At 41.9% G+C, this 23175-nt stretch overlaps 1 protein-coding gene across 1 annotated transcript in view; it reads right to left on the bottom strand.

The window, feature by feature from the left end:
- Positions 1-23175, bottom strand: part of LOC140481912 (partitioning defective 3 homolog B-like) — a 997517-nt gene that overhangs the window by 357535 nt on the left and 616807 nt on the right. The window contains exon 18 of the mRNA XM_072578586.1: positions 10928-11134. Coding sequence (XP_072434687.1) covers positions 10928-11134 — 207 coding nt within the window. The remainder of the gene's footprint in view (positions 1-10927; positions 11135-23175) is intronic.

The following is a 23175-nucleotide window of genomic DNA, read 5'->3' as shown; positions in this document are numbered from 1 at the left end:
CTTTTCAAATGTGCCCTCCCTGGATGTGGATGGGAGGAAATTATTCTCCATTCTCTCTTTTTGTGCAAGGAAAAATATCTTAATGAATTGAGTAGCTGAGGGCCCTCTAGGACTTTCGAATTGGCACAGGTTAATCATGGAATATATCCCCCTTGACTTCCTCACAAATATGGTGCACCAAAAAATTGAATTATTCTATAAAATATGGCAGCCCTTTCTAAACTATATAGACACAGATATTTCAGCCATATTGTCAAAGGCTTTTGTCTGGCTGTGGTAGTGGTTCTGGCTGGTCCGGGGGAGGAATCCCGTATAAATATGGGTTTTATTATGATTTGATGTTAATCCACTTTGAGTACTTATTTAATTATTACCTTATTTCTTACTAGTAATGTAAGATATCTTATTTTATGCTTTGGTTGTTTGTAGGATAGAGTAGTAGTTAGCTGAGTTTTTTTTTCTCCTTTTTTTCTTTTGTTGTATTTTGGCTATTATTTTTTAAATATATATATTTAATTGTATATAAGTGTTTATATTTGTTTGCATTACTTTGTAATTTTGTTAAAAATGTTTTAAAAAACATCTTTTTTCTTTCAATAAAAATACCAATAAAAAAAAATTTTGCCTAGTGATGGACATTTCTGCCCTGGGATAACGTCAATATCTATCCACTATATCCATGCCTCTCATCATCTTGTACACCTCTATCAAGTCACCTGTCAACCTTCTTTGCTCGAATGAGAAAAACCCTAGCTGCCTCAACCTATCTTCATAAGACATGCCCTCTAGTCCCGGCAGCATCTTGGTAAATCTCCTCTGAACCTCTCTAAAGCTTCCACATCCTTCTTCTAATGAGGTGCCCAGAACTGAGCAGAACTGTGGTCTAACCAGGACTCTATACAGCTGCAGTATAACCTTGCACTCTTAAACTCAATCTCCCCGCAAATGAAAGCCAACACACCATACACGTTCTTGACAACCCTACCAACTTGGCTAGTAACTTTGAGAGCACTATGGACATGGACAACAAGATCCCTCTATTCCACCACATTGCCAAGAATCCTGCCTTTAACCCTGTATTCTGCATTCAAATTTGACCTTCCAAAGTGAATCACTTCACACTTTTCCAGGTAGAACTCCATCTGCTACTTATCAGCCCAGTTCTGCATCCTATTAATGTCCCATTGCATCCTACAACAGCCCTCCACACTATCGACAATTCTAACCTTCGCTTCATTGCAAACTTACTAACCCATCCTTCCACTTCCACATCCAAGCCATTTAGAAAAACCACAAAGTGCTCCCAGAACAGATCCCTTTGGAACACCACTGGTGTCCAAGCTCCAGGCTGAGAACTTTCCATCTACCACTATCCTGTCTTCTGTGGGTCAGCCAATTCTGTATCCAGACAGCCAGATTTCCCTGTATACCATTCCTCCTTACTTTCTGAATGAGCCTACCATGGAGAACCCTATCAAACACCTTGCTAAAATCCATATACACCACATCTACTGCTCTACCTTCAATGTGTTTTGTTACATCCTTAAAGACTTCAGTAAGGTTTGCGAGGCATGACCTGCCACTCTCAAAGCCATACTGACTATCTCTAATCAAGCTATGTTTTTCCAAGTAATCATAAATCCTGTCTCTCAGAATCCTCTCCAATACTTTGCCCACCATAGACGTAAGACTAATTGGTCTATAATTCCTAGGCTTATCCCAATTCCCATTCTTAAACAAGGGAATCACACTTGCCCCCCTCCAATCATCGGGTACTACTCTAGTGGATGTTGAGGATGTAAAGATCATCGTTGAAGGCGGAGCAATCTCTTCCATCACTTCCTGTGGTAACCTCGGGTATAATCAGTCTGGCCCTGGAGATTTATCTATCCTTACGTTTATCAGATTTTTCAGCACATCCTCCTTCCTAACATCAACCTGTTCGAGCATATCAATCTATTTCTCAGAAATGTCAATGTCCCTTTCAGTAGTGAATACTGAAGCAAAGTATTCGTTAAGGACCTCCCCTACTTTCTCTGACTGCAGGCACAAGTTCTCTCCACTATCCCTGATCGGCCCTACTCTCACTCTGGCCATCCTCACACAAGTGTAAAACGTTCCTACTCATTGAAGCTTTCTCATGCCCCCTTCCAGCTCTCCTAAGTCCGTTCTTCAGTTCCTTCCTGGCTACCTTGTAACCCTCTAATAAACGTGCCTGATCCTTGCCTCCTCAACCTTCAATAAGCTTCTTCTTCTGCTTGACTAGATGTTCCGCATCCCTTGTCATCCAAGGTTTTTTCAACCTCCCATCCCTTCCTTGCCTCAGTGGGATAAACCTAGCCAGTACTATCAGCAGGTACTTCCAAAACAACCTCCACATTTCTGTTGTGCATTTCCCTGAGAACATTTGTTCCCAATTTAGGATGTCCCAGTTCTTGTGTAATAGCATTGTAATTCACTGCCCCCCAATTAAATACTTTCCTATACTGCCTGCTCCTATCCCTCTCCATGAGTATAGTAAAGGTCGGGGAGTTGTGATTACAATCACCAAAATGCTATCCCACCGAGATTTCTGACACCTGGGATGGCTCACGGCAAGCACCAAATCCAATATGGCCTCCCCACAAGTCGGCCATATTATCTACAATAATATCTAAATATTGCATCAGGAACCCTTCCTGGACACACCTGGCAAAAACTGCTCCATCCAAACCACTTGAACTAAGTAGGTTCCAGTCAATATTAGGGAAGTTAAAGTCACTCATGACAACACTCTGTAACTTCTGCACATTTCCAAAATCTGCCTCCCAATCTGTTCCTCCATGTCTCTGTTGCTGTTTGGGGGGTCTTTAGAAAACTCCCAATAAAGTGAGTGCTCCTTTCCTGTTTCTGACTTCCACCCTTATTGACTCTGTAGATAAACCCTCCTCGACAATCTCCCTTTCTGCAGCTTTGTTACTATCTCTGCCACTCCTCTGCCTCTTTTACCTACACCCCACCACCACCATTCCTTTTGAAACATCTAAACCTTGGAACATCCAACAATCATTCTTGCCCCGTGATATCCAAGTCTCCATAATAACAACAACATCATAGTTACAAGTATTGATCCATGCTCTGAGAGCCACGCTTACTCCTGATACATCTTGCATAAAATGGACACACTTCAACCCATCAGACTGACTGCATCTTTGCCCTATTTAGTGCCTATCCCTCCTCACAGACTCTCTGTTAAGTTCCAACTACCAGCCCAATCTTGAATGTGTCCAAGTCTATTTACACATGGACGTGAATTTCTTTGGTGTCTATGGAGTTGTGAACGTGTTGAGCGATGTGTAACCATCTGTGACTTCTCCACTTGAGGGCGGGTGATTGATAAAGTAGCTGAGTCAGGAAATTTTTGTGTTTCAGTTTAGCTACCCCAGTAATGAAAATCCAGTCCCAGGTGTGTATCTCCTGGAGTACAGAAGATTAAGTACAATCTAATCAAGGATAGCCATGGGTGAAACAATTTCCTATAGTTTGGAGAGTTCAAAATAAGGGGCCATACAAGAGCCAGGTTGTTCACACAGGATGTCAGGAAATACTTTTTCACACAATAAGGGTGATGGAAATCTGGAATGCTCTCCCATAAAATGATGTTGCGGCTAGGAATAAATTGTAGGTTTCCAAGCTAATATTCGTAGATGTTTTATTAGGTGAGCCTATCAAGGGTTACAGATCCAAAAGAGGGAAGTGCAATTAAGATACAGATCTGCCATAATTCATGATGGGAGAGGCTCAGGGGAGAGAAGGTATGTACCTGTTCCTGCAGCAACACTGTAGCCACCTACAGTAATAAGTGGCAAATGGAATCACAGAACCACTGAGGAGGTGGACAAGATGTTGAGGGGCATAGATCGAGTGGATAGCCAGAGACATTTTCCCAAGGCGGAAATGTCTATCATGACGGGGGAATAATTTTAAGGTAACTAGCAGAAGGTTTAGGGGAGATGTTAGAGGTAGTTTCTTTACACGAAGTGGTAGGTGCTTGGAATGCACTGCCAGCAGTGGTAGAGTCAGAAGCATTAGGGAGATTAAGCGACTCTTGGATAGGCACATGGAAATTAGCACAATCAAGGGTATGTAGGTTAGTCTGATCTTAAAATAGGATAAAAGATCGGTACAACATTGAGGGCCGAAGGGCCTGTACTGTGCTATACTGTTCTATGTTCTATGATTACCATCCACTAAACTGGGAGGCAGTGAGGACTGCAGTTGCTGGAGAGTCAGAGTGGAGCTAGAAAAAGCAGAGCAGGTGAAGCAGCATCAGAGGAGAGGAACAGTCGGCATTTCAGGTCTGAACCTTTCATCAAGACTGGGGAAGGGGAAGTGGGCTGAGAAATAAATAGAGGGAGGATTGTAGGGCTGGAGGAAAGGTAGGTGAGAAGGCAATAGGTGGATGCAAGTAGAAGGTGCCTACGATTGGTCAGTGGGAAGGGTGGAGTGGTTAGTTGGGAAGGAAGATGGACAGGTAGGGTCAGGTTAAGGGGTGGGGTGCAGAAGGAGGGCTGGGCCTGGAGCAAAGTGGGAGGTGGGGGATGGACAGATTTGGAAGCCGGTGAATTCTATGTTAAGGCTGTATGGTTGTAAGCTCCCAAGGCAGAAGGTAAAGTGTTCTTCCTTCTGTTTGCATGTGACCTTGTGTTGATGATGGAGGAGGCCCAGGATGGACATGTCATCAGGCGGAGTGGGAGGGGGAGTTGGAATGGCTGGCAATGCCACCTCCTGGTTGTCTATATTGAGCTACTTGATCAAATCCTACCTGAACTTATCTCATTTAGTATATACAGTACTATGTTATTACCCATATAACACAATGGAACATATCCTCAGTGCGAGGAGGGAATTTCATTTTTAGAATAACTAGCTGCGGTCACACCTCACCAACACTACCATAAACAAATGCAGAATAAAGTCTAGAAGAGGTCAATTGTTGAGATGAAGGCCACCTTTCCCTGTATTTCTCCATTACATTGGTCCCTCAACACCAACTTGTTCTAGCAGATACATCCTTCAGGACTTAATCACATTGGTTATTAGCAGTTGAGCCATTCTTAACCCGTTGTGTGCTAACGTGGTCTTCAAAACAGAGGAGCACCAATTCACCAATTAAAGGAGGGTGGAAAACAGCAAGAGATTTCCTTGCTCAAGTTTGATCTGATGCCATGACACTTCAGGGGGTCTGCAGACAATGTTTAGGTGTCTTAGGATGACCCCCTCCCCATTCACATGCCACTGTGCTGCCACCTCTGGTGGGGTGACAGAGCAATCTGTTGGGCTGACAGGAATAATTTGTGAGCATGACTACGTCAGGTCATTCATTACAAATGGTAGATCACTCTGAATTTTTATACGAGTCTCCAGATGTTAGTTTTGCAGTGTGGACTGCCAGCTTTATTCTTAACCTGAAGCTACAACTAAGTGTCTTGGTGGATTTTTTTTTCCAAAAGGGTAGTGGAGCATTAACCACATTGTTGTGGGTACATAGTCATACCTATGCCAACCAGAAAAAGGATGGAAATTCTTCCAATGACATAAGTGAACCAGGTGGCTTATTTTTAACAATACAGTCATTTCATGATCACTATTGATGAAATTAGTATTTTGTTCCATATTAACAAAACTGAAATTTCCCAGCTGTCATAGTGGGATTTGAATTCTTGTCCCCAGAGTATTAATTCAAGCCCCTGGATGATTAGCCTAGGAATATTACCAGTATGCTACCATTACTAATAACATATAGTCTTATATTGCACAATGAAAGTCTCAGGAGAACTATAAACCACACAAAGGAAAAAAAATCACTATATTAGCTCTGTAACAAAAAAATTAATTTGTTGTGACCTTGTCTATAGATTTTAAAAAATTAATAGGAGCAATGTAGAGTTGGAATCATTGTGTCTGTCATATAAACAAATGTTAGCCATTACACCACAAGCGGTTTATTACAGGAGTGATTTTCATGAATATTGAAAACCTACAACTCAAAAGAAATGAAACTGCTCATGAGATACCAGTTTTTTCTCATGCGTGAAATAAGCCAGTAATCAACTGCTAGTGATATGAAGGAGAAGAGGAATGGTAAGATAAACCATGTCTATAACCCTGCCTTCAATGAGCCAAACTGCCTTTGTGATGTATATACAATCACATGAAGATTTGGCTGTGCAAATGAAAAATAGTTTCCATGTTAAAATATATCTAGTGAATCATAAAGAAATTAATTACTGGAATAATGCAGGAACTGCAAACCCATCCTTGATAAAACCTGACCAAACTGTGTCCTTCAACCATCATCAACAACCCTTTGCTCAACATTTATCTTAGTCCTCAACTGCAAATTGTTAATACTGGCACTTGAGTATGCAGACAATGCCTTATCACACTGAAATGTCTGAACATCAACGCGTTTCTTGAGTGAAATGACTGTTCTTATGTGGGAAAATGAGGCAGCCAATTCTGCACCACTAACGTGCTACCAATAAAAAAATGCTTGACAGACAATTATTGCACCCTCCACTACTCCCCTCAGCAGTAAAATATTAAACCTGCAATGGGAGGATTGCACTAAAGAAGGTCATACAGTCCTTTGGGTCTCTACCAATTCTTCAAAAGAGCAAGCAATTGTTTTTAATCCATGCTCTCCCCATAGCCCTGAAAGGTTTTGTTTCTTTGGTAGTACTTTTTGAATTCCATTTAAAAATTACAATGAAATCTGCTTCCATCACACTTTCAGGTAGTACATTCTAGATCATAAGAAATTGTCATAGGTTCTTTTCACCTTCTGCCTGCTCTCTTTTTAACTTAAATCTGTTGTTGTTGTTTAACAACACTCCTGCTAGTTTTTCCCCATCTACACTGTTGAATTGCTGCTTCCTTATGAATCCCTCTATTAAATCGCCCTATAACCTTTGCAGCTCCAAAAAGAAAAATCTCACTTATTCCTGTCTCTCACCAGAACCCCTGGTCCCTTAACCCAAGCCCCATTCCGGTAAAACAGAAACAAATAAGTGTTGGGAATATTCAGGAGGCTTGGTAGCATTTAGTGAGGTAGAAAGAGAGGGGGGGGGGGGGAGGAGGGGGGAGGAGGATAGAGAGAGGAGAGAAAGGAGAAAGAAAGAAAGAAAGAAAGAAAGAAAGAAAGAAAGGGGGTTGAAGGCTGACGTCAAGGTTGACATCAAACAGGAGAGCATGTGTTCATTGCTTATATATTTTTGCACGTATTTTTACAAGAACCAGGGTAGGTATTAGGCAACCCGCCCAACTATTGGACAATGAATTGTTATTGTTGCTGGGATTTTATCGGTGGATTGAAGGGCACTCACAGTCACATGGCTTGGCTGAGGGCTTAGGTAGGGTGGCACCCCCTACTTTACTTCTAGTCAGGCCTTCAGCTTTAAGCCTCAACAGGATTTAAATGCTGTTTGAGCAGTGCCCCGTGGTGCTGCAGGCATTACAGAGCTACAGTCTGATGAGCTCTATGAGGCAGGACATCCTCCCAAATGAGAGTTGAAGTCACACCCTCAGAGGGTAGAATCTGGCTGAATCTTTCCCGGACACATACATAGGCTTGCCTCAACCTTTCAGCTGCTGGGCCTGACTCTTCCCTCTGGGTAAAATCCAGCCAGATACTTCCAAATGACCTTTCATCGGTTACACTGTAGAATTTACTATTCCGGTAATACTAGTACGTGACTTTTCCATGGCCTTGACGTTTGTTTTTAAAAGTGTGATACCCAGAAGAGGATACAAGACTGGAAGCCTGACCAGTACATAACTTGCTTATATGTGTACCACTCTGCCTCAGTTAACAAGTTGAAGGATTCCAAATTCTTATTAACATGCTTATCGACTTGTTCAGTCATTTATCTGTGTGAATGCCTCGATACTTATTTATGCATTCCCTTTAAAACATCACTCAGTTTATACAGTCTCTCATTTTTCCTTTCAAATGACATTAATGAGTTCCCCTCTGTTGCTTGAACATTGCCATTGCGTATTTTAACACCTACCAGAGCTGGAAGAGAGGACAGTAGTTTATAATTATAACAAGAAGAGGATGCTAATATATATTTTAAAAGATAGTCACAGAATTAAGACATTTTTCCCCCAAAAGAAAGAATGGTTAGCCTATTCTCATTTCTCTTGGGAAGGTGGAAGGGGAACCTCATAGATTCTAACTGTTATTGAAATACTCTTTCTGGGGAAAGCCAGAGGTGTGTGCATGTGCATGCATGTTTGATTTGATTTGATTTGATTTATTATTGTCACACGTACCTAAGTACAGTGAAAAGTTTTGTTTTACATGCAGTACAGGCAGATCATACCAAAAAGGATCATAGGGTGATTAAACAGAGCAAGGAATACAATGTTTCGGCTGCAAAGAAGGTGCACGAGAAGCAAGATCAACGTTCGATTTGAAATTTGACAGGTTCATTCAGAAGTCAAATAACATTGGAGAAGACGCTATTCTTGAATGTGCGCACACGTGTGGTGGAACAATGTCTCTGATGAGAACCAAGTTCAAGCATTAAAGGGCTTTCTTCTGGGCCAGAAGCTAGTGGTTCACGTCAAAACTTCCCTGAAATAACACGTCCAGCACTGTTGTATAACATTAATTATAAAAGGACAAAGGAATACAGGAGTATACTCACAAAATTAACTGAGGAACCATGAGGGGAGGCTTGAAAGAAACATAAAACATGGCATGGACCTGATGGACTGAGTGGCCCATTCTACTTGTATATTCAAATGACGACAAAGCTAAATATCTCATTTGAAGAAATGGGACATAACTTCCACTCTCCGTTTCAATTTCAGCTTCCTCTAAATGGACTGATTCAATGGTGCTACTGGTTGAATCAGTTTTGCATCTATGCTCAAGATATAGAACTGTTAAGACTGTCGGTTTCCAAGGAACAATATAATAAAATGCTTGAAATGTGACGGAGAAATGCTGAATAGTCAATTTAAATAGGAACATGCTGTACTGCGATCTCATAATCAATTCCGACATGTTGTGATTCCAGGCAGGTTTCATAATCCTTTATCATAATAAAATAGTAATGGCTGAATAGCAATATTCTGGGAGCAGCAGCAGTGAAGGGAAATCAAACGCAAGACTGTCAGAAAGACTGGAAAGTGCTTTTGGGGTGGTGGTGATAGATTCACTTGCAGCTAGATGAACAACTGAAGGGGAAAGTAACATGATGGGCTACAGGAAAAGAGTAGTTCTTGCAGAAAGCTGGCAGGGGTTTGGTGAGCCGAATGGCCTCCTTCTGTGTAAACATTCAACCATGAAACATGGAACTCTTTCCCCGTAAACCTTATGAGTCAGGGGATTGATTGAAAGTTTCAAAATTCAGCTTACTTTTAAGTGTGGGATATTAATAGTTAATTAGAGTCGTAGTGATATATAAAGAAACAGACCCTTCAGTCCAACTTGTCCACGCCGACCAGATATCCTAAATAAATCTAGTCCCCATTTGCCAGCATTTGGACCATATTCTTCCAAACCCTTCCTATTCACAGACCCATCCAGATGCCTTTTAAATGCTGTAATTGTACCAGCCTCCACCACTTCCTCTGGCAGCTCATTCCATACACGCACCACGCTGTGTGTGAAAAAAGTCCTTTTAAAATCTTTCGCCTCTCACCTTAAACCTATGCCCTCTGGTCTGGTTCTGGACTCTCCCACCCCAGGGAAAATCCCTTGTCTATTAACCCTATCCATGCCCCTCATGATTTTATAAACCTTTAAACGATCACCCTTCAGTTTTCTTAACAAGCAAATGGGGTAGATGGAATAAAGATTCTGATCAATCAAGGCTTTTTTTTTCATATTTTCTCATCAACCTGCTCAGAGAGATGTTATTATGAATCTCTGGAGTAGGTGCAATGTGAACCAGGTCCTCTTGCTTTAGATATATGGACTCTATGTTGTAAACCTCTATGGTAGCTAAAATCTTTTCCTTAGGGTAGGGCAGTCTAAAAGTAGAGGGCTTAGGTTTAAGGTGAGATGGGAAAGATTTAAAAAGTGACGTATGGGGCAACTTTTCCATACAGATGGTGATGTATGTAATGAGCTGCCAGAAGAAGTAGTGGAGGCTGGTGCAATTACAACATTTAAAAGGCATCTGGATGGGTATATGAATAGGAACGGTTTAAAGGGATATGGCCAAATGCTAGCAGATGAGACTAAGTTATGATATCTCATTGTCAAGCACAAGATGGACTGAGTGGTCTATCTCCGTGCTGTACTCTCTGTGACTTTATAAACATATGGATAGGTACATGGATTGGATAGGTAAGGATGGACATGGACCAAACCCAGGCAAATGGGTTTAATCGTGAATATTGGGTCACATGGACAAGTTGGGCTGAAGGGCCTGTTTCCATGCTATAAATCTCTATGACTCTGTGATTGCATCACAAGTTCCCTTCTCAAAATCTTTTGAATGGCAGAATAGGATTGAGATGCTAAACGGCCTATATATCATGTTTCACATTAATTACCAAAGTAATTAGCAATCACAATTTGAGAAGCTTACTACCGAAGAGAATCTATTTGACCCAAAGTGCTACTTTTCTTACACTGAAAAGTTTCTGGATGACATACATACAGCCCAAAGACAGGCAAGATAAATCTGACAGTACATTAACAGTTAGTCATGTAAAGGAAATAGAAAAGGTTGGAAAATTAATTCCTGTCAGTTCTGGTATCTAACTCCAACAAACTCAGCTGACATCATGAACCATGAAGGTGGCAAGATAAAACATACAGAAAAAATCCTTTGGTCTCTTTTCGACAATGCGAAACCAGAATACGGGGGATAAAAAAATGCAACAGAACAATTTTAAAAAACATACTGAATGAGACACTTACCATCGTCAGGGATTTCTGGTCCATCGTAGGACTTGTCAATTGCAGCCCTGAAACTCTCATTGCAGCCACGACCACGGACCATGTGAGGTCGAGGTCTGTGGAAGGGGAGTTCGTTCTTCCGGACCTCAGCAACAGCTGTTTGCAAACTCTCCAGAGAGCTAGACTTCTTCAAACCCAGCATGGGGCCCACATCATTCCCTATGGAAGCTGGTTGTGGAGGAGGAAAAAAACAAAGATTTCACACGTGTGATCACAAATTCAATGCCTCTGTTGACACCATTGTGCCAGCTCATGAATCAGAAGTGGATCAGAACTTACAGCAGGGCTACCAGTGAACACAGTATCGTACAGAAAAGGAGGTTTACTTTTACACAGTCAACAGAGACTATTTTAACAGCATACTACAACTAACATCTATCTCTTTCTCTTTCAGCCTTTTCACATGCTACATGGAGTTGCCAACATGTTGGCTGATTACCATTCACCACCTCCATTCATATCAATTGTGACTTTTGGATGAAGCAGGTACTTTCACAATTGGATTCCCTTCCTGGTGCTAATTTACGTTCACTCACTCAGACAGCAATGAACAGTTGACAGCAGTGTGCATCATCTACAATTTGCACTGGAGCAAATTCACTCAGACTTCTTAGACAACGACCTCTAAATCACCAACCACTACCTCCTGGAAGGACAAGGGCAGCAGATGCACGGGAGCCAAAAAGAAGTGTGGCGCTAGAAAAGCGCAACAGGTCAGGCAGCATCCAAGGAGCAGGAGAATTGACCTTTAGGTGACGAGCTTATGCCCAAAACGTCAACTCTCCTGCTCCTCGGATGCTGCCTGACCTGCTGTGCTTTTCCAGTGCCACACTTTTCGACTCTGACTCTCCAGCATCTGCAGTCCTTACTTTCTCTCACATGAATGGGAGCCCACTCCAGCTGTAAATTCCCCTTTAAGCCACATACTTCCCTGACTTGGAAACACAGGGAGTCATTCCTTCACTGTCACTGGATCAAAATCCTGCAAGTCCTTTACCAGCAGCATTGTAGGTATCCCTACACCCTATGGAAGCAGCTCTTCTGAGGATACTTTGGAACAGACAATAAATGCTGGCCTAGCCAGTATTGCCCAATTCCTATGAACGAATATTCAAATAATATTCACTGTTTATCTGGACTGGGGTAGTATATGCCCACACTAGTGGTTTAAATCTTCCACAGTCATCATGTTGTGGATTGGGATTCAAACCCAGAAGCATTTTGGTTCAGAAGCAGAGGTGCAAATGACACAAGCTTCTCTATTGCTTCAAAAGTCCTGAGCATGTCAATTAAAAATAGCCTGTCTATACCATAGCAAACATAACAACTGAGATAACAGCGTGCTTCCTGGTAAAGTCAGAATTAGTTCCACAGCAAAATGCAGGGGGTGGAGGGAATTTCCATACAAATTATGCAAATCAGTTCTAGTTATTTACTATTGCACTTTATCAGAGGGAAAGCTTTGCAGAATTCAGCACAGAGGTACCCTCATCCATCTAGGAGCTAGCAGCAGAGTCAGAAGGTTACAAGTTTCAAGTCTCTCTTGAAAGATCTGAGCACAAAGAATTAGGCTGACATCCACAGTACAATACTGAGGGCGTACTGTGTTGCCATTGGAACATAGGAACAGGAGTAATGTATTTGGTTCCTGAAGCCTGCTCCACCATTCAATGAAATGATGTTGATGTGTGACCCAGCTCCACAGATCCACCTACCTTACTATCTTTCATTAACCAACACCTGAGTCTATGACATAAACTTCACAGTTGAAGTAGCATCAATAGACATTTGTGAATTCTTTACTCTCCTACCTTCTTCATGTACAAGCTTTCCTAACTTTAGTCATGATTTTCCCAGGTTAGGCTTTGACTCGCCAACCAGTTTTGTTTAACCTATTTGTTCTTTCTAATACACTGAAATATTTAATCAAGTTGACTCCTTAACCTTATAAATGCCAGTCAATATAGCTCCCATTTGTGTAAGTTAACATTTGGAATCCATGCATTGTCTTGGGTAAGCTAGGCTGTACTATACTCCCTCCAAAATCAATACAATTTGCAGGCTGAAAATTGCTCAGAGTATTGCAGACGTGGTCTAACAAGGAAAAGCTGAAGCATAACCTCTCCTCTCTTGTATTTTAGTCCTCTCATCATCAAAGGCCAGCCAGCATTCTATTGGCCCCTTGGGTTATCCTTTGCGTCTGTCATGATTTGGACAACCTAAACACATGGAGCCCCAAGTCTCTCTGGATCTCCACTGTTTCTAGGTTTTCACCATCCAGAAAGTACTGTGATTCATTGGAGGCATATTTTGAAGGAGATGTTAAACCAAGACCCTATCATGAGAATGTAAAACATCCCACAGCACTATTTGGAAGAGAAGCCGGGAAACACCGCTTGATCTCCTGACCAATACTTATTCCCTCAGACCACATCGTGAATGCAATTTAATTGTGCATTCCTGTTTGTGGGAACTTGCTGTGTGCAACTGGGTGATAGCCAACTGTGATGGTTAAATAATGGAGGAAACTTGTATTTTATTCCCTGTTTCAATCTTTTAACACAACAGATACAATAATAAAACCGGTTTGAAATATTGGAAATGTGCACAAAGAGGTCTTATGATTAATTTAATTATTCCTGTAGTCAGCAGCTTCAATGAACATCCTGAACAGAGATCCATCTAGTCTGCAGCAAATTAAATGAACATATAATTAGTGTGTGGTTTACTGAGGTTAGTCAATAAAATAGTCTACCCCAATCTACAAATTGTGATATAGGACAGCAACAATTGTACACAGACTGCAAGACACTTTAGCTGCTTGTCACAGCTTGGGAATAATGATCATCTGTACACTCCATTAAGGAAGTCTACACAGGCTGTAATTAAATATAGTTTTACTGCTTTCAAACTTGCTCAGTTATTCCCACTCCCTCTTTTCTCACTGCCCTGTTAATAACACTTATTGCTTTGGTAGGCCAGGGGGAGCAGTGGTGATGGTTGCAGGGAAGAGGCTGGTGGCACAGTAGCAAGAACGTGAGGAGTTATATTACATAGCCCCCCCTAACTTCAACAATACTGAAAATTTGATTAAAGAAACTGCAAATATCAAGAGCACACACATGGAAGCCATGTTTCTAGACGATATCATTGAGAATTACCTTGGAAATAAAGGGAGATGACCTTATTATTCTGAATGAAAATTGAAGTGTTCTGGCAGATATTTAGCTAACCACCAAAACAGACTAGTTGGCCCTTATCACATGGAGATGCAGGTGTGTGGGTGTGTGGTATTCACGTGTAATCTGGCTGTATCACTTCCCATATTACAATAGCAGTTGCACTTCAAAAGTAAAGGCACTTAATTGGCTGTGAAGGGCTTTGAGATATCCTGGGGTTATAAAAGGTGATATACAAATGCAAGTTATTTCCTTGCTTTATTGTTGTTTTCCAGTTTCCCCTGTATGTCACAAATACAGATGAAGTTTGTTCCAGTGACATTCAGGCTTGATGTCAAAATAAATATTATGCATTTACTTATGGCACATTGCGGAGATCTGCTTTGAGCCGAGTGCAAACTAAATATCAATGGCTCATTTGCAGTCTGTCAGTTCATGCTGACATTGGCAATTTTTATGAAATATTAAAAATCACAATCTAACACATGCATGTGCATACACACATATCCATACACATTCCTTCATGCCCAATTTTTTAAAAATCTGTCTCCAGCAGCTTATTGCTAACATTAAACCATGGCTTATCCTTCAGTAACATTAATTTCTTGATCACTATTGTGAGAATAAAAAAAATTTGATCACTCTATCCTGCCTCCTCTATAGTTGGCACAACAATGAACGCATCAATTGTTGAAAAATTATTTTTAATCAACATGTTCAAATATGTTGATGCAGAGAGATTGGTTCCCCTTGTGGGAGAGTCTAGGGTCGGAGGCATAATCCTGGAATAAGGGGTGACTTATGGAAGACAGAAATGAGGAAGTATCTCTTCTCTCTCAGAAAGCAAGCAATCTGTGGAATGCTTTACCACTGAAACCTGTGCAAGCTAGTTTCTTTGAAGCTGAGATAGATTTTTAATCAGTAAGTGAATTAAGGGTTATGGGGAAAAGGCAGAGAACTGCAGTTGTGGATCATCAGATCAGCCATGATCTCATTGAATGGTGGAGCAGATTCAATCATCCAAATAGCTTTGCGTCAGTCTTCAGAGTGGAAGATACTAGCAATATCCCAAAACTTTAAGATAGTCAGGGACCAGGGATGAGTATGGTGTCCATCACCAAGGAGAAGATGCGAGCAAAACCTAAAGATCTGAAAATGGATAAACCGCCTTGACCAGATGGCTACACCCCAGAGTTCTGAAGGACATAGCCAAAGAGATAGTGAAGGCTTTAGTAGTGACCTTGCAGGAATTATTGGAGTCAGGGAGTGTCAGTAAACCCCCTGTTTCAGGAGGAGTAAGGAAAAGTTACGGGAAATTATAGGGCATTTAGTCTGACCCCAGTCATTCATAAACTTTTGTAGTCCTTTGTGAAGGATGAGATGAATACTTAGAAATGCATGGTAAAATAGGTCAAATGCAGCATGGTTTCATCAAGGGTAGTCATCCCTGACAAATCTGTTAGAATTCCTTGAGGTAGACCATCAAGTGCTAATGGATGTTATCCATCTGGACTTCCAGAAGGCCTTTAATAAGGTGTTGCACAGGAAGCTGCTTAGTAAGATAAGGGCCCATGGTCTTAGAGGCAAGATACGAGTATGGTTAGGAGATTGGCTGTCTGGCAGAAGGCAGAGATTTGGGGTAAAATGGTCCTTCTCAGGATGGAAGGTGATGACTAGTGATGTTCCACGAGGGTCAGTGTTGGGACCACCACTTTTCACTTTATACATTCATGATCTGGATGAAGGAACTGAGGGCATTCTGACTAAATTTGCAGATGATACAAAGATAGGTGGAGGGGCAGGTACTACTGAGGAGGCAGGGAGGCTGCAGAAAGATTTAGGTTAGGAGAGTGGGCAAAAAGGTGGCAGATGAAACACAACATGGAAAAGTGTGAGGTCATGCACTTGGGGAGGAAAAAGAGGCATGGACTATTTTGTAAACGAGGAGAAAATCCTGAAGTGCAAAGGAACTTGGGAGCCCTAGTCCAGCTTTCTCTTAAGGTAAACTTGCAGGATAAGTTGGTAATTAGAAAGGTACATACAATGTGTCATTCATCTCGAGAGGACTAGAATATAAAAGCAGGGGTGTACTGCTGAGCCTTTTTAAGTCTCTGGTTCGACTACATTTAGAGTATTGAGAGCAATTGTGGGCCCCATACCTCAGGAAGGATATACTAGCCCTGGAGTGGGTTGGGAGGGAGTTCACGAGAATGATCCCAGGAAAGAAAGGCTTAACATTTGAGGAACAATTGAGGACTCTGGGACTATATTCCATGGAGTTTAGAACGATTGGGGGTGGGGGGGGGGGGGTGCGGGGGGATTTAATTGAAGCTTACAGAATACTGAACAGCCTGGACAGAGTGGACGTCAGGAAGATGGTTTCCAATGGCAGGAGAGATGAGGACCTGAGGGCACAGCCTCAGAGTAAAGGGAAGACCTTTTAGAACTAAGATAAGGAGAAACTTCTTTAGCCAGAGAGTGGTGAATCTGTGGAATTCATTGCCACAGAAGGCTATGAAGACCAGGTCTTTGAGTATATTTAAAGCAAAGATAGATAAGTGCTTGATTGCCAACGGGATCAAAGGTTATGGGGAAAAAGCAGGAAAATGGGATTGAAAAACCTATCAGCCATGATTGAATGGCAGAGCAGACTTGATGGACCGAATGGCCTAATTTCTGCTCCTATGTCTTATGGTCTTACAGATTACTTCTGTTCTGACTGTTTGTGGTCTTTTCGGTATACCTCCAGAGTAGGTGAATTGAAATAGAGTCTTCCAGCACAGAGGTAGGGGCTGAATGATTACATCTCAATGGGATAAGTATCAGTTTTCTATTATATCCTCACCATCGCACCCTCCCTCCACTCCCCTCCCCTCCACCCCCACAGAAAAATTGCTGGAAGTTACAGAAATCCTTGGAAGTCAGAAACTCCATAATTATCAGCAGCTCAAGTTCACAAAAAACAAGTGTCCACAGGCACAAGAAGGCCATCTCAAACCAATTCGCATCAAAGGGAAAAGGAAGTGTAAAAACTGTAGAGGAGGGGAAACAGGAGACGTTTAGGATGGACAACGAGTGAATGGTGAGAGAAAGGATGTGAGGAGATTTGATTTCAGGAACAGGCAGGGATCAAGGGAGTTTCACAAGGTGGGAGGAATAGGTAGACCTTTTCAGGAGGTGGATGAGTGGCAGTCAGTGGCAGAATGGGAAAGAAATGCATAGGTCAGATTTATACAAGCAGAGGGAACAGGTGGTGGCAAAGGCCAGGGTAAAGTCATTTGAAGCTAAGGCAATTATTTTGACACCAATGGAGAATAAGGGGAGCTTGCAGGTCTTAAAGATGTTGGAGGGCATTGGAAAGGACTTTATGTAGATGAAGGTTCAGGTTTTTATAAATCCATTCACAGATGAGGGGGGTCGCTGATAATCTCTAAATGCCCAGTTGGCAATTAAGAGTCAACCACATTGCTGTCTGTCTGTCGTCACATGTAGGTGAGACCGGGTAAGGACGGCAGTTTCCTTCCTGAAGGAAGTGAATGAACCAGATGGGTTTTTCCTGACAATGGACAACAGGTTCATAGTCATCATTAGACTTAATTCTAGATTAAACTGGTCATCATAAACTGAGATTAATCTCAGTATGAGATTCTAATTGGTTATTTTTGAGCAAATGTGCCATTTGAAGCAGTTAATCTGCTTAGTGCACATGATCATATCAGGCATCTGAGGGTTAATTGAGTTGATGTGTGCTGAAGAACAGTATAATTCGGCAGCAAGATGACTGACATTCCTCATAGGGGCACTTGATTGCTGAAAAATATTTCAGAACTAAACAAAAGGAAGGAAACAAGTAGCAGAAAAATTAAATGACCTATAGAAATCTGAGCAATGCTTCTTCCAGGTTTATAACACACAAATAGAGATCAATTTCATTTTGGAGAGAAGTCGCATTCGATTTGAAATAGTAACTCTGCTTCTCTCTCAAAAGATGCTGCCAGACCTACTGAGTTTCTCCAGCAATTTGATTTTATTTATAATCAATTCTGCACTATCTTAGCAATGGAATTATAGGTTGTAATTATTTTTTGCCACTTATTGTCATGCAAATACAATAATTGATCTGCCCAGTGTGGTGGTGTTGTTGCAGTAGGTTAAACAATTGCTGAAGTTTTATCTGAATTGGACATGCAATTAATTCCAATAAATAACAACAGAAATTATATTTTATGAATTTAAACTTCCCACTAACTTGCTATGAAAGGCTAATAAAAAGTTTCATCTCAAACTCTCTCTGCAAATTCCACCATCTCCAGAATCTCTGACACTCTTTCACTGTAATCAAAGCTTCACACAGAAATTGAGAAGTTGCAGATAAAAACGTCATTCAAATAAATGTCAATTACTTTCCTCTACAGTCATCACCAAGCAGTCTTTCCGCCCTTATCTAAAACTACATTTCCTCCTGCATGATGTTCTGATGCTCATTCATAATATAAAGAAAAAAAAAACGCAAAACTGTTTTTCCTCTTTCTGAAACTTGCTTATTGATTTCACTTAGCTGGGTAATGTCTACAACATTCTTGGAAGGTATTTATGGCTGAGCAAAAGGAGAGGAGAAGAAAAGAAAAGAGCAAGAGGACTAAAGACCGAGTCAAAAGGGCAAATGAAAGCGGAGAGAATCAGTGTGTAAGCGAAAGGAGAGCAAGATTTATAGCAAGAACTAATAAGGGAAGAGAATGGGGTAAAGGGAAGGATGGGAGAAAGGGAAGACTAAGGGATACAGTGAGAGAGAGGGAGTTGAGAATCAGAGCGGTTGGTGTGAAGGAGGTTGGAGGGGGGCAAGAGGAAGAGAAAGGCAAAATTGCAAAAGGGAGACAAGTGGGGTAGGAGTGAGGGGGAGGGAGAAGAGGGAAGGGTGGGGGTAAATGAGATGCAGAGGGTCAATTGAAGGGGAGGAAAAAAGGAAGGAAGAACAGAAGAAATAATTAAAACATTAAAAGTGAGTTTTGGAAAAAAGGAATGAAAGAGCAGGAGAAAAAGAATGTGAGGAAAGATAAAATATAGACAATATATGAATGAGAGTGAAAGACAAAGAGATTGATAATAAGTGTTAAAGAACACAGAAACACTGGTATACAAGAATGAAAGAAGCGGCAGTCCTTGTGAGTCAGAATTCCCTCAGGTGTCAGTGATACATAACCCAGGTTTCTTCATTGTCCAGATACGTCAGGAGGATCACTGTTTGCTAGATTACGGTGGTTGGTTGTGGGGGGGGGGGGGGGGTTGTAATTAGGGTGGAGGGTGTTCAATTGAGATGCAGAAACACACATTTAAGGTGATATGTCAGCATTCCAATGAGAAATAAAAATTCCAAGGAACAGACCCGACATCTGTGATTAACTAAAAAGATTAAAGTTAAAGGAAACAGATATAATAGTGCAACGTCAGGTGGCAGGTCAGATTAGACAGAATATTAAAACTGTAAACAATGACAAAAAAACACATAGGCTAGAAGCTAAGCCAGAAATACAAAAACAGATCATAAGAGTTTCTAATAATACTTTTTAAAAAATATGGTTAACAAAGCATGCATCGTTCCCATAGGAAGTGTGAGTGAACAACTGATAATGGAATATAAAGGTGGATTTAAAAAAAGAGCCGGCGAAAGCTCAGCAAGTCAGGCAGCATCAGAGGAGATGGGGAGTTGACATTTCAGGTTGGAAACTATCATCAGCATTGCGGAGGGGAAGGGGACTGCAAAATAAATAGAGGGATGGGAGTAGAGCTGGGAAAGGTGGGTGGGATGCTGATAGGAGGTGGCTGTGATTGGTCATTGGGAAGGGTAGGGTGGATAAGTGGGAAGGAAACCGGACAGGTAGGGTCAGGTTAAGAGGGCAGGGTGGACAGTGAGGGTGAGGGGGCGGGTGGTTGGCAAGGGAGGGAGATTTGGAAAGTGGTGAATTCCATGTTCAGTCCCTGTGGTTGTGAGTTCCTGAGGTGGATGATGAGGTGTTCATCCTCCAGTTTGCATGTGACCTCTGTTGTCAGTGCAGGCAGCCCAGGATGCACATGTCATTACAGGGAGTGGGAGGGGGAGTTGAAATGGTTGGCAACTGGAAGGTGGGGTTGATTGGTGCATACAGACCATAGGTGTTCTCTGAACAGGTCCCTGAGCTTGCACTCAGTCTCTCTGATGTAGAGGAGACCACATTAGTAGCAACAGATCATTAGTAGTAGTAATTCAGGTTAGAGGAAATGCATGAATCTGCCAGAGTCGGATTGATTCTTTGCGATCTTGGATGGAGGTGAGGGGGGACATGCAGGGGCAGGCTTTGTAAACCTGGGAACATTATGAGCCTTATGCTCCAAGCAACCTCACCTTCTGGTTGCCATACACTCCCATTGCCCTGATGAAATGTCCATCCTGGGCTTCCACTACTGCCAACACAAGGACACATGCAAGCTAAAGGAAGAACACTTCATCCTCTGCTTTGGGAGCTTACAACCATACGGCCTTTACATAGAATTCACCAGCTTCCAAATCTCCCCACTACCACCCACCACCCCTCACCAACCTGACCCTACCTGTCCATCTTCCTTCCCTCCACCTTTCCCACTGACCAATCACAGCCAATTCTGACCTGCATCCACTGTTGCCATCACAACACCTTTTCCCCAGCCCCACCTCCCTCCCTCTATTTGTTTCGCAGCCCCCTTCCCCTCCCTCAGTCCTGATAAAGGGCTCTGACCTTTTGCCAGGACTTGGCCCATATCCGTTTAAAATCATCCCATTCATATACCCATCTGAATGCCTTTTAAATGCTGTATCTGCATCAGCCTCCACCTCTTCCTCTAGCAGCTCATTTCATACATGCCTCATCCTCTGTATGAAAAAGTTGCCCCTTAGACCCCCTTTAAACCTTTCCCCTCTCACCATAGACCTACACCCTCTATTTCAGGACTCCCCGAAGCCAGGGAAAAGATCTTGTCTATTTATCCTATCCATGCTCTTCATGTTTTTGTAAACCTTTGTATTGTCACCCCTCAGCCTCCAATGCTCTGGGGAAAACAGCCCCAACCTATTCAGCCTCTCCCGATAGCTCAAACCCTCCAACCCTGGCAGGAACCTTGTAAATCTTTTATGAACCCTTTCAAGTTTCACAACATCTTTCCTATAGGAGGGAGACTAGAATTGCACAGAATATTCCAAAATTGGCCTAACCAATCTCCTTTACAGCCTCAAAATGACATTCCAACTCCTACACTCAATGCTCTCACAAATAAAAGCAAGCATACCAAACACCACCTTCACTATCGTATCTATCTACCTGCAACTCCACTTTCAAGGAATTATGAACCTGCACTCCAAGGTGTCTTTGTTCAGCAACACTCCCCAGGACCTTATCAGTAAAGTGTATAAGTCCTCGTCTGATTTGCCTTTCCAAAATGCAGCACCTCACATTTATCTAAATTAAACTCCATCTGCCACTCTTTGGCCCATTGGCCCATCTGCTCAAGAGCCTGTTGTACTCTAAGGTAATCTTCTTTTCTGTTAACCACACCTCTAATTTTGGTGTCATCTGCAAACTTAATAACTATACCTCCTATGTTCACATCCAAATCACTTATATAAATGATGAAAAGCAGTGGACCCAGCAATGATCTTTGGTCACAGGTCTCTAGACTGAAAAGTGACCCTCCACCATCACTCTCTACCTTTGAACCAGTTCTGTATTCAAATGGCTATGTGTCCCTCTATTCCATGTGACTGAATATTGTTAACCAGACTACCATGAGGAACATTGTCAAACGCCTTATCGAAGTCCATATAGATCACATCCACCGCTCTGCCCTCATCAATCTACTTTTTACTTCTTTTTAAAAACCTCTATCAAGTTAGTGAGACATGATTTCCTTAGCAAAACTCCATGTTGACTATCCCTAATCAGTCCTTGCCTATCCAAATACATGCAAATCCTGTCCCTTAGGATTCCCTCCAACAACGTGCCCACCATCGATATCAGGCTCACTGCTCTATAATTCCCTTACCACCTTTCTTAAATAGTGGCACCACGTTAGTCAACCTCCAGTCTTCCAGCACCTCACATGTGACTATCAATGATACAAATATCTCAGCAAGGGGCACAGCCATCACTTTCCCAAGTTCTCACAGAGGTCTAGGTTAAACCTGATCAGGTCCTGTGGATTTATCTACCTTTGTGTGTTTTAAGACATCCAGCACCTCTTCTGTAATATGGACATTTTTCAAGATGTTACCATCTGTTTCCCCACATTCCATGTCCTTCTCCATAGTAAACACAAAGTACCCATTTACTACCTCCTCAATGTCCTGCAATTCCACTCATAGGCTGCCTTGATGATCTTTGATGGTTCCTATTCTGTCCTCAGTTACCCTCTTGTTCTTAATGTATTTATAAAATCCCTTTCAATTCTCCTTAACCCTATTTGCCAAGGTTATCTCATGTCCCCTCCTTGCCGTCCTGATTCCTCTCTTAAGTATACCTTTACTGCCTTTGTACTCTAAGGATTCACTCGATCTCTGCTGTCTATACCTGACACACGCTTCTTTTGTTTTCTTGACCAAAACCTCAATTTCTCTAGTCATCCAGCATTCCAGCAAGACCTACCAGCCTTGCCCTTCACCCTAACAGGAACATACTGTCTCTGGGCTCTCATTACCTAATTTTTGAAGGCTTCCCATTTTCCAATGACCCCTCGCCTGCAAACATCCACTTTTGAAAGTTCTTGCCTAATACTGTCAAAATTAGCCTTCCTCCAATTTAGAACTTTAACTTATAGATCTGGTCTATCCTTTTCCATCGCTATTTTAAAACTGGCCCCAAAGTGCTCCCCCACTGACAACTCAATCACTTGCCCTGCCTTATTTCATAAGAGTAGGTCAAGTTTTGCACATTCACTAGTTGGTACATCCAGATACTGAATCAGAAAATTTTCTTACACACACTTAACAAATTCCTCTCCATCTAAACCCTCAACACTGGCAATCCC

Source organism: Chiloscyllium punctatum, chromosome 10 (assembly GCF_047496795.1).
Source record: "Chiloscyllium punctatum isolate Juve2018m chromosome 10, sChiPun1.3, whole genome shotgun sequence".
NCBI classification, from domain to species: Eukaryota; Metazoa; Chordata; class Chondrichthyes; order Orectolobiformes; family Hemiscylliidae; genus Chiloscyllium; species Chiloscyllium punctatum.
Note: the sequence above shows the minus strand (reverse complement) of the source record. Positions and strands in the feature narration are given on the sequence as shown.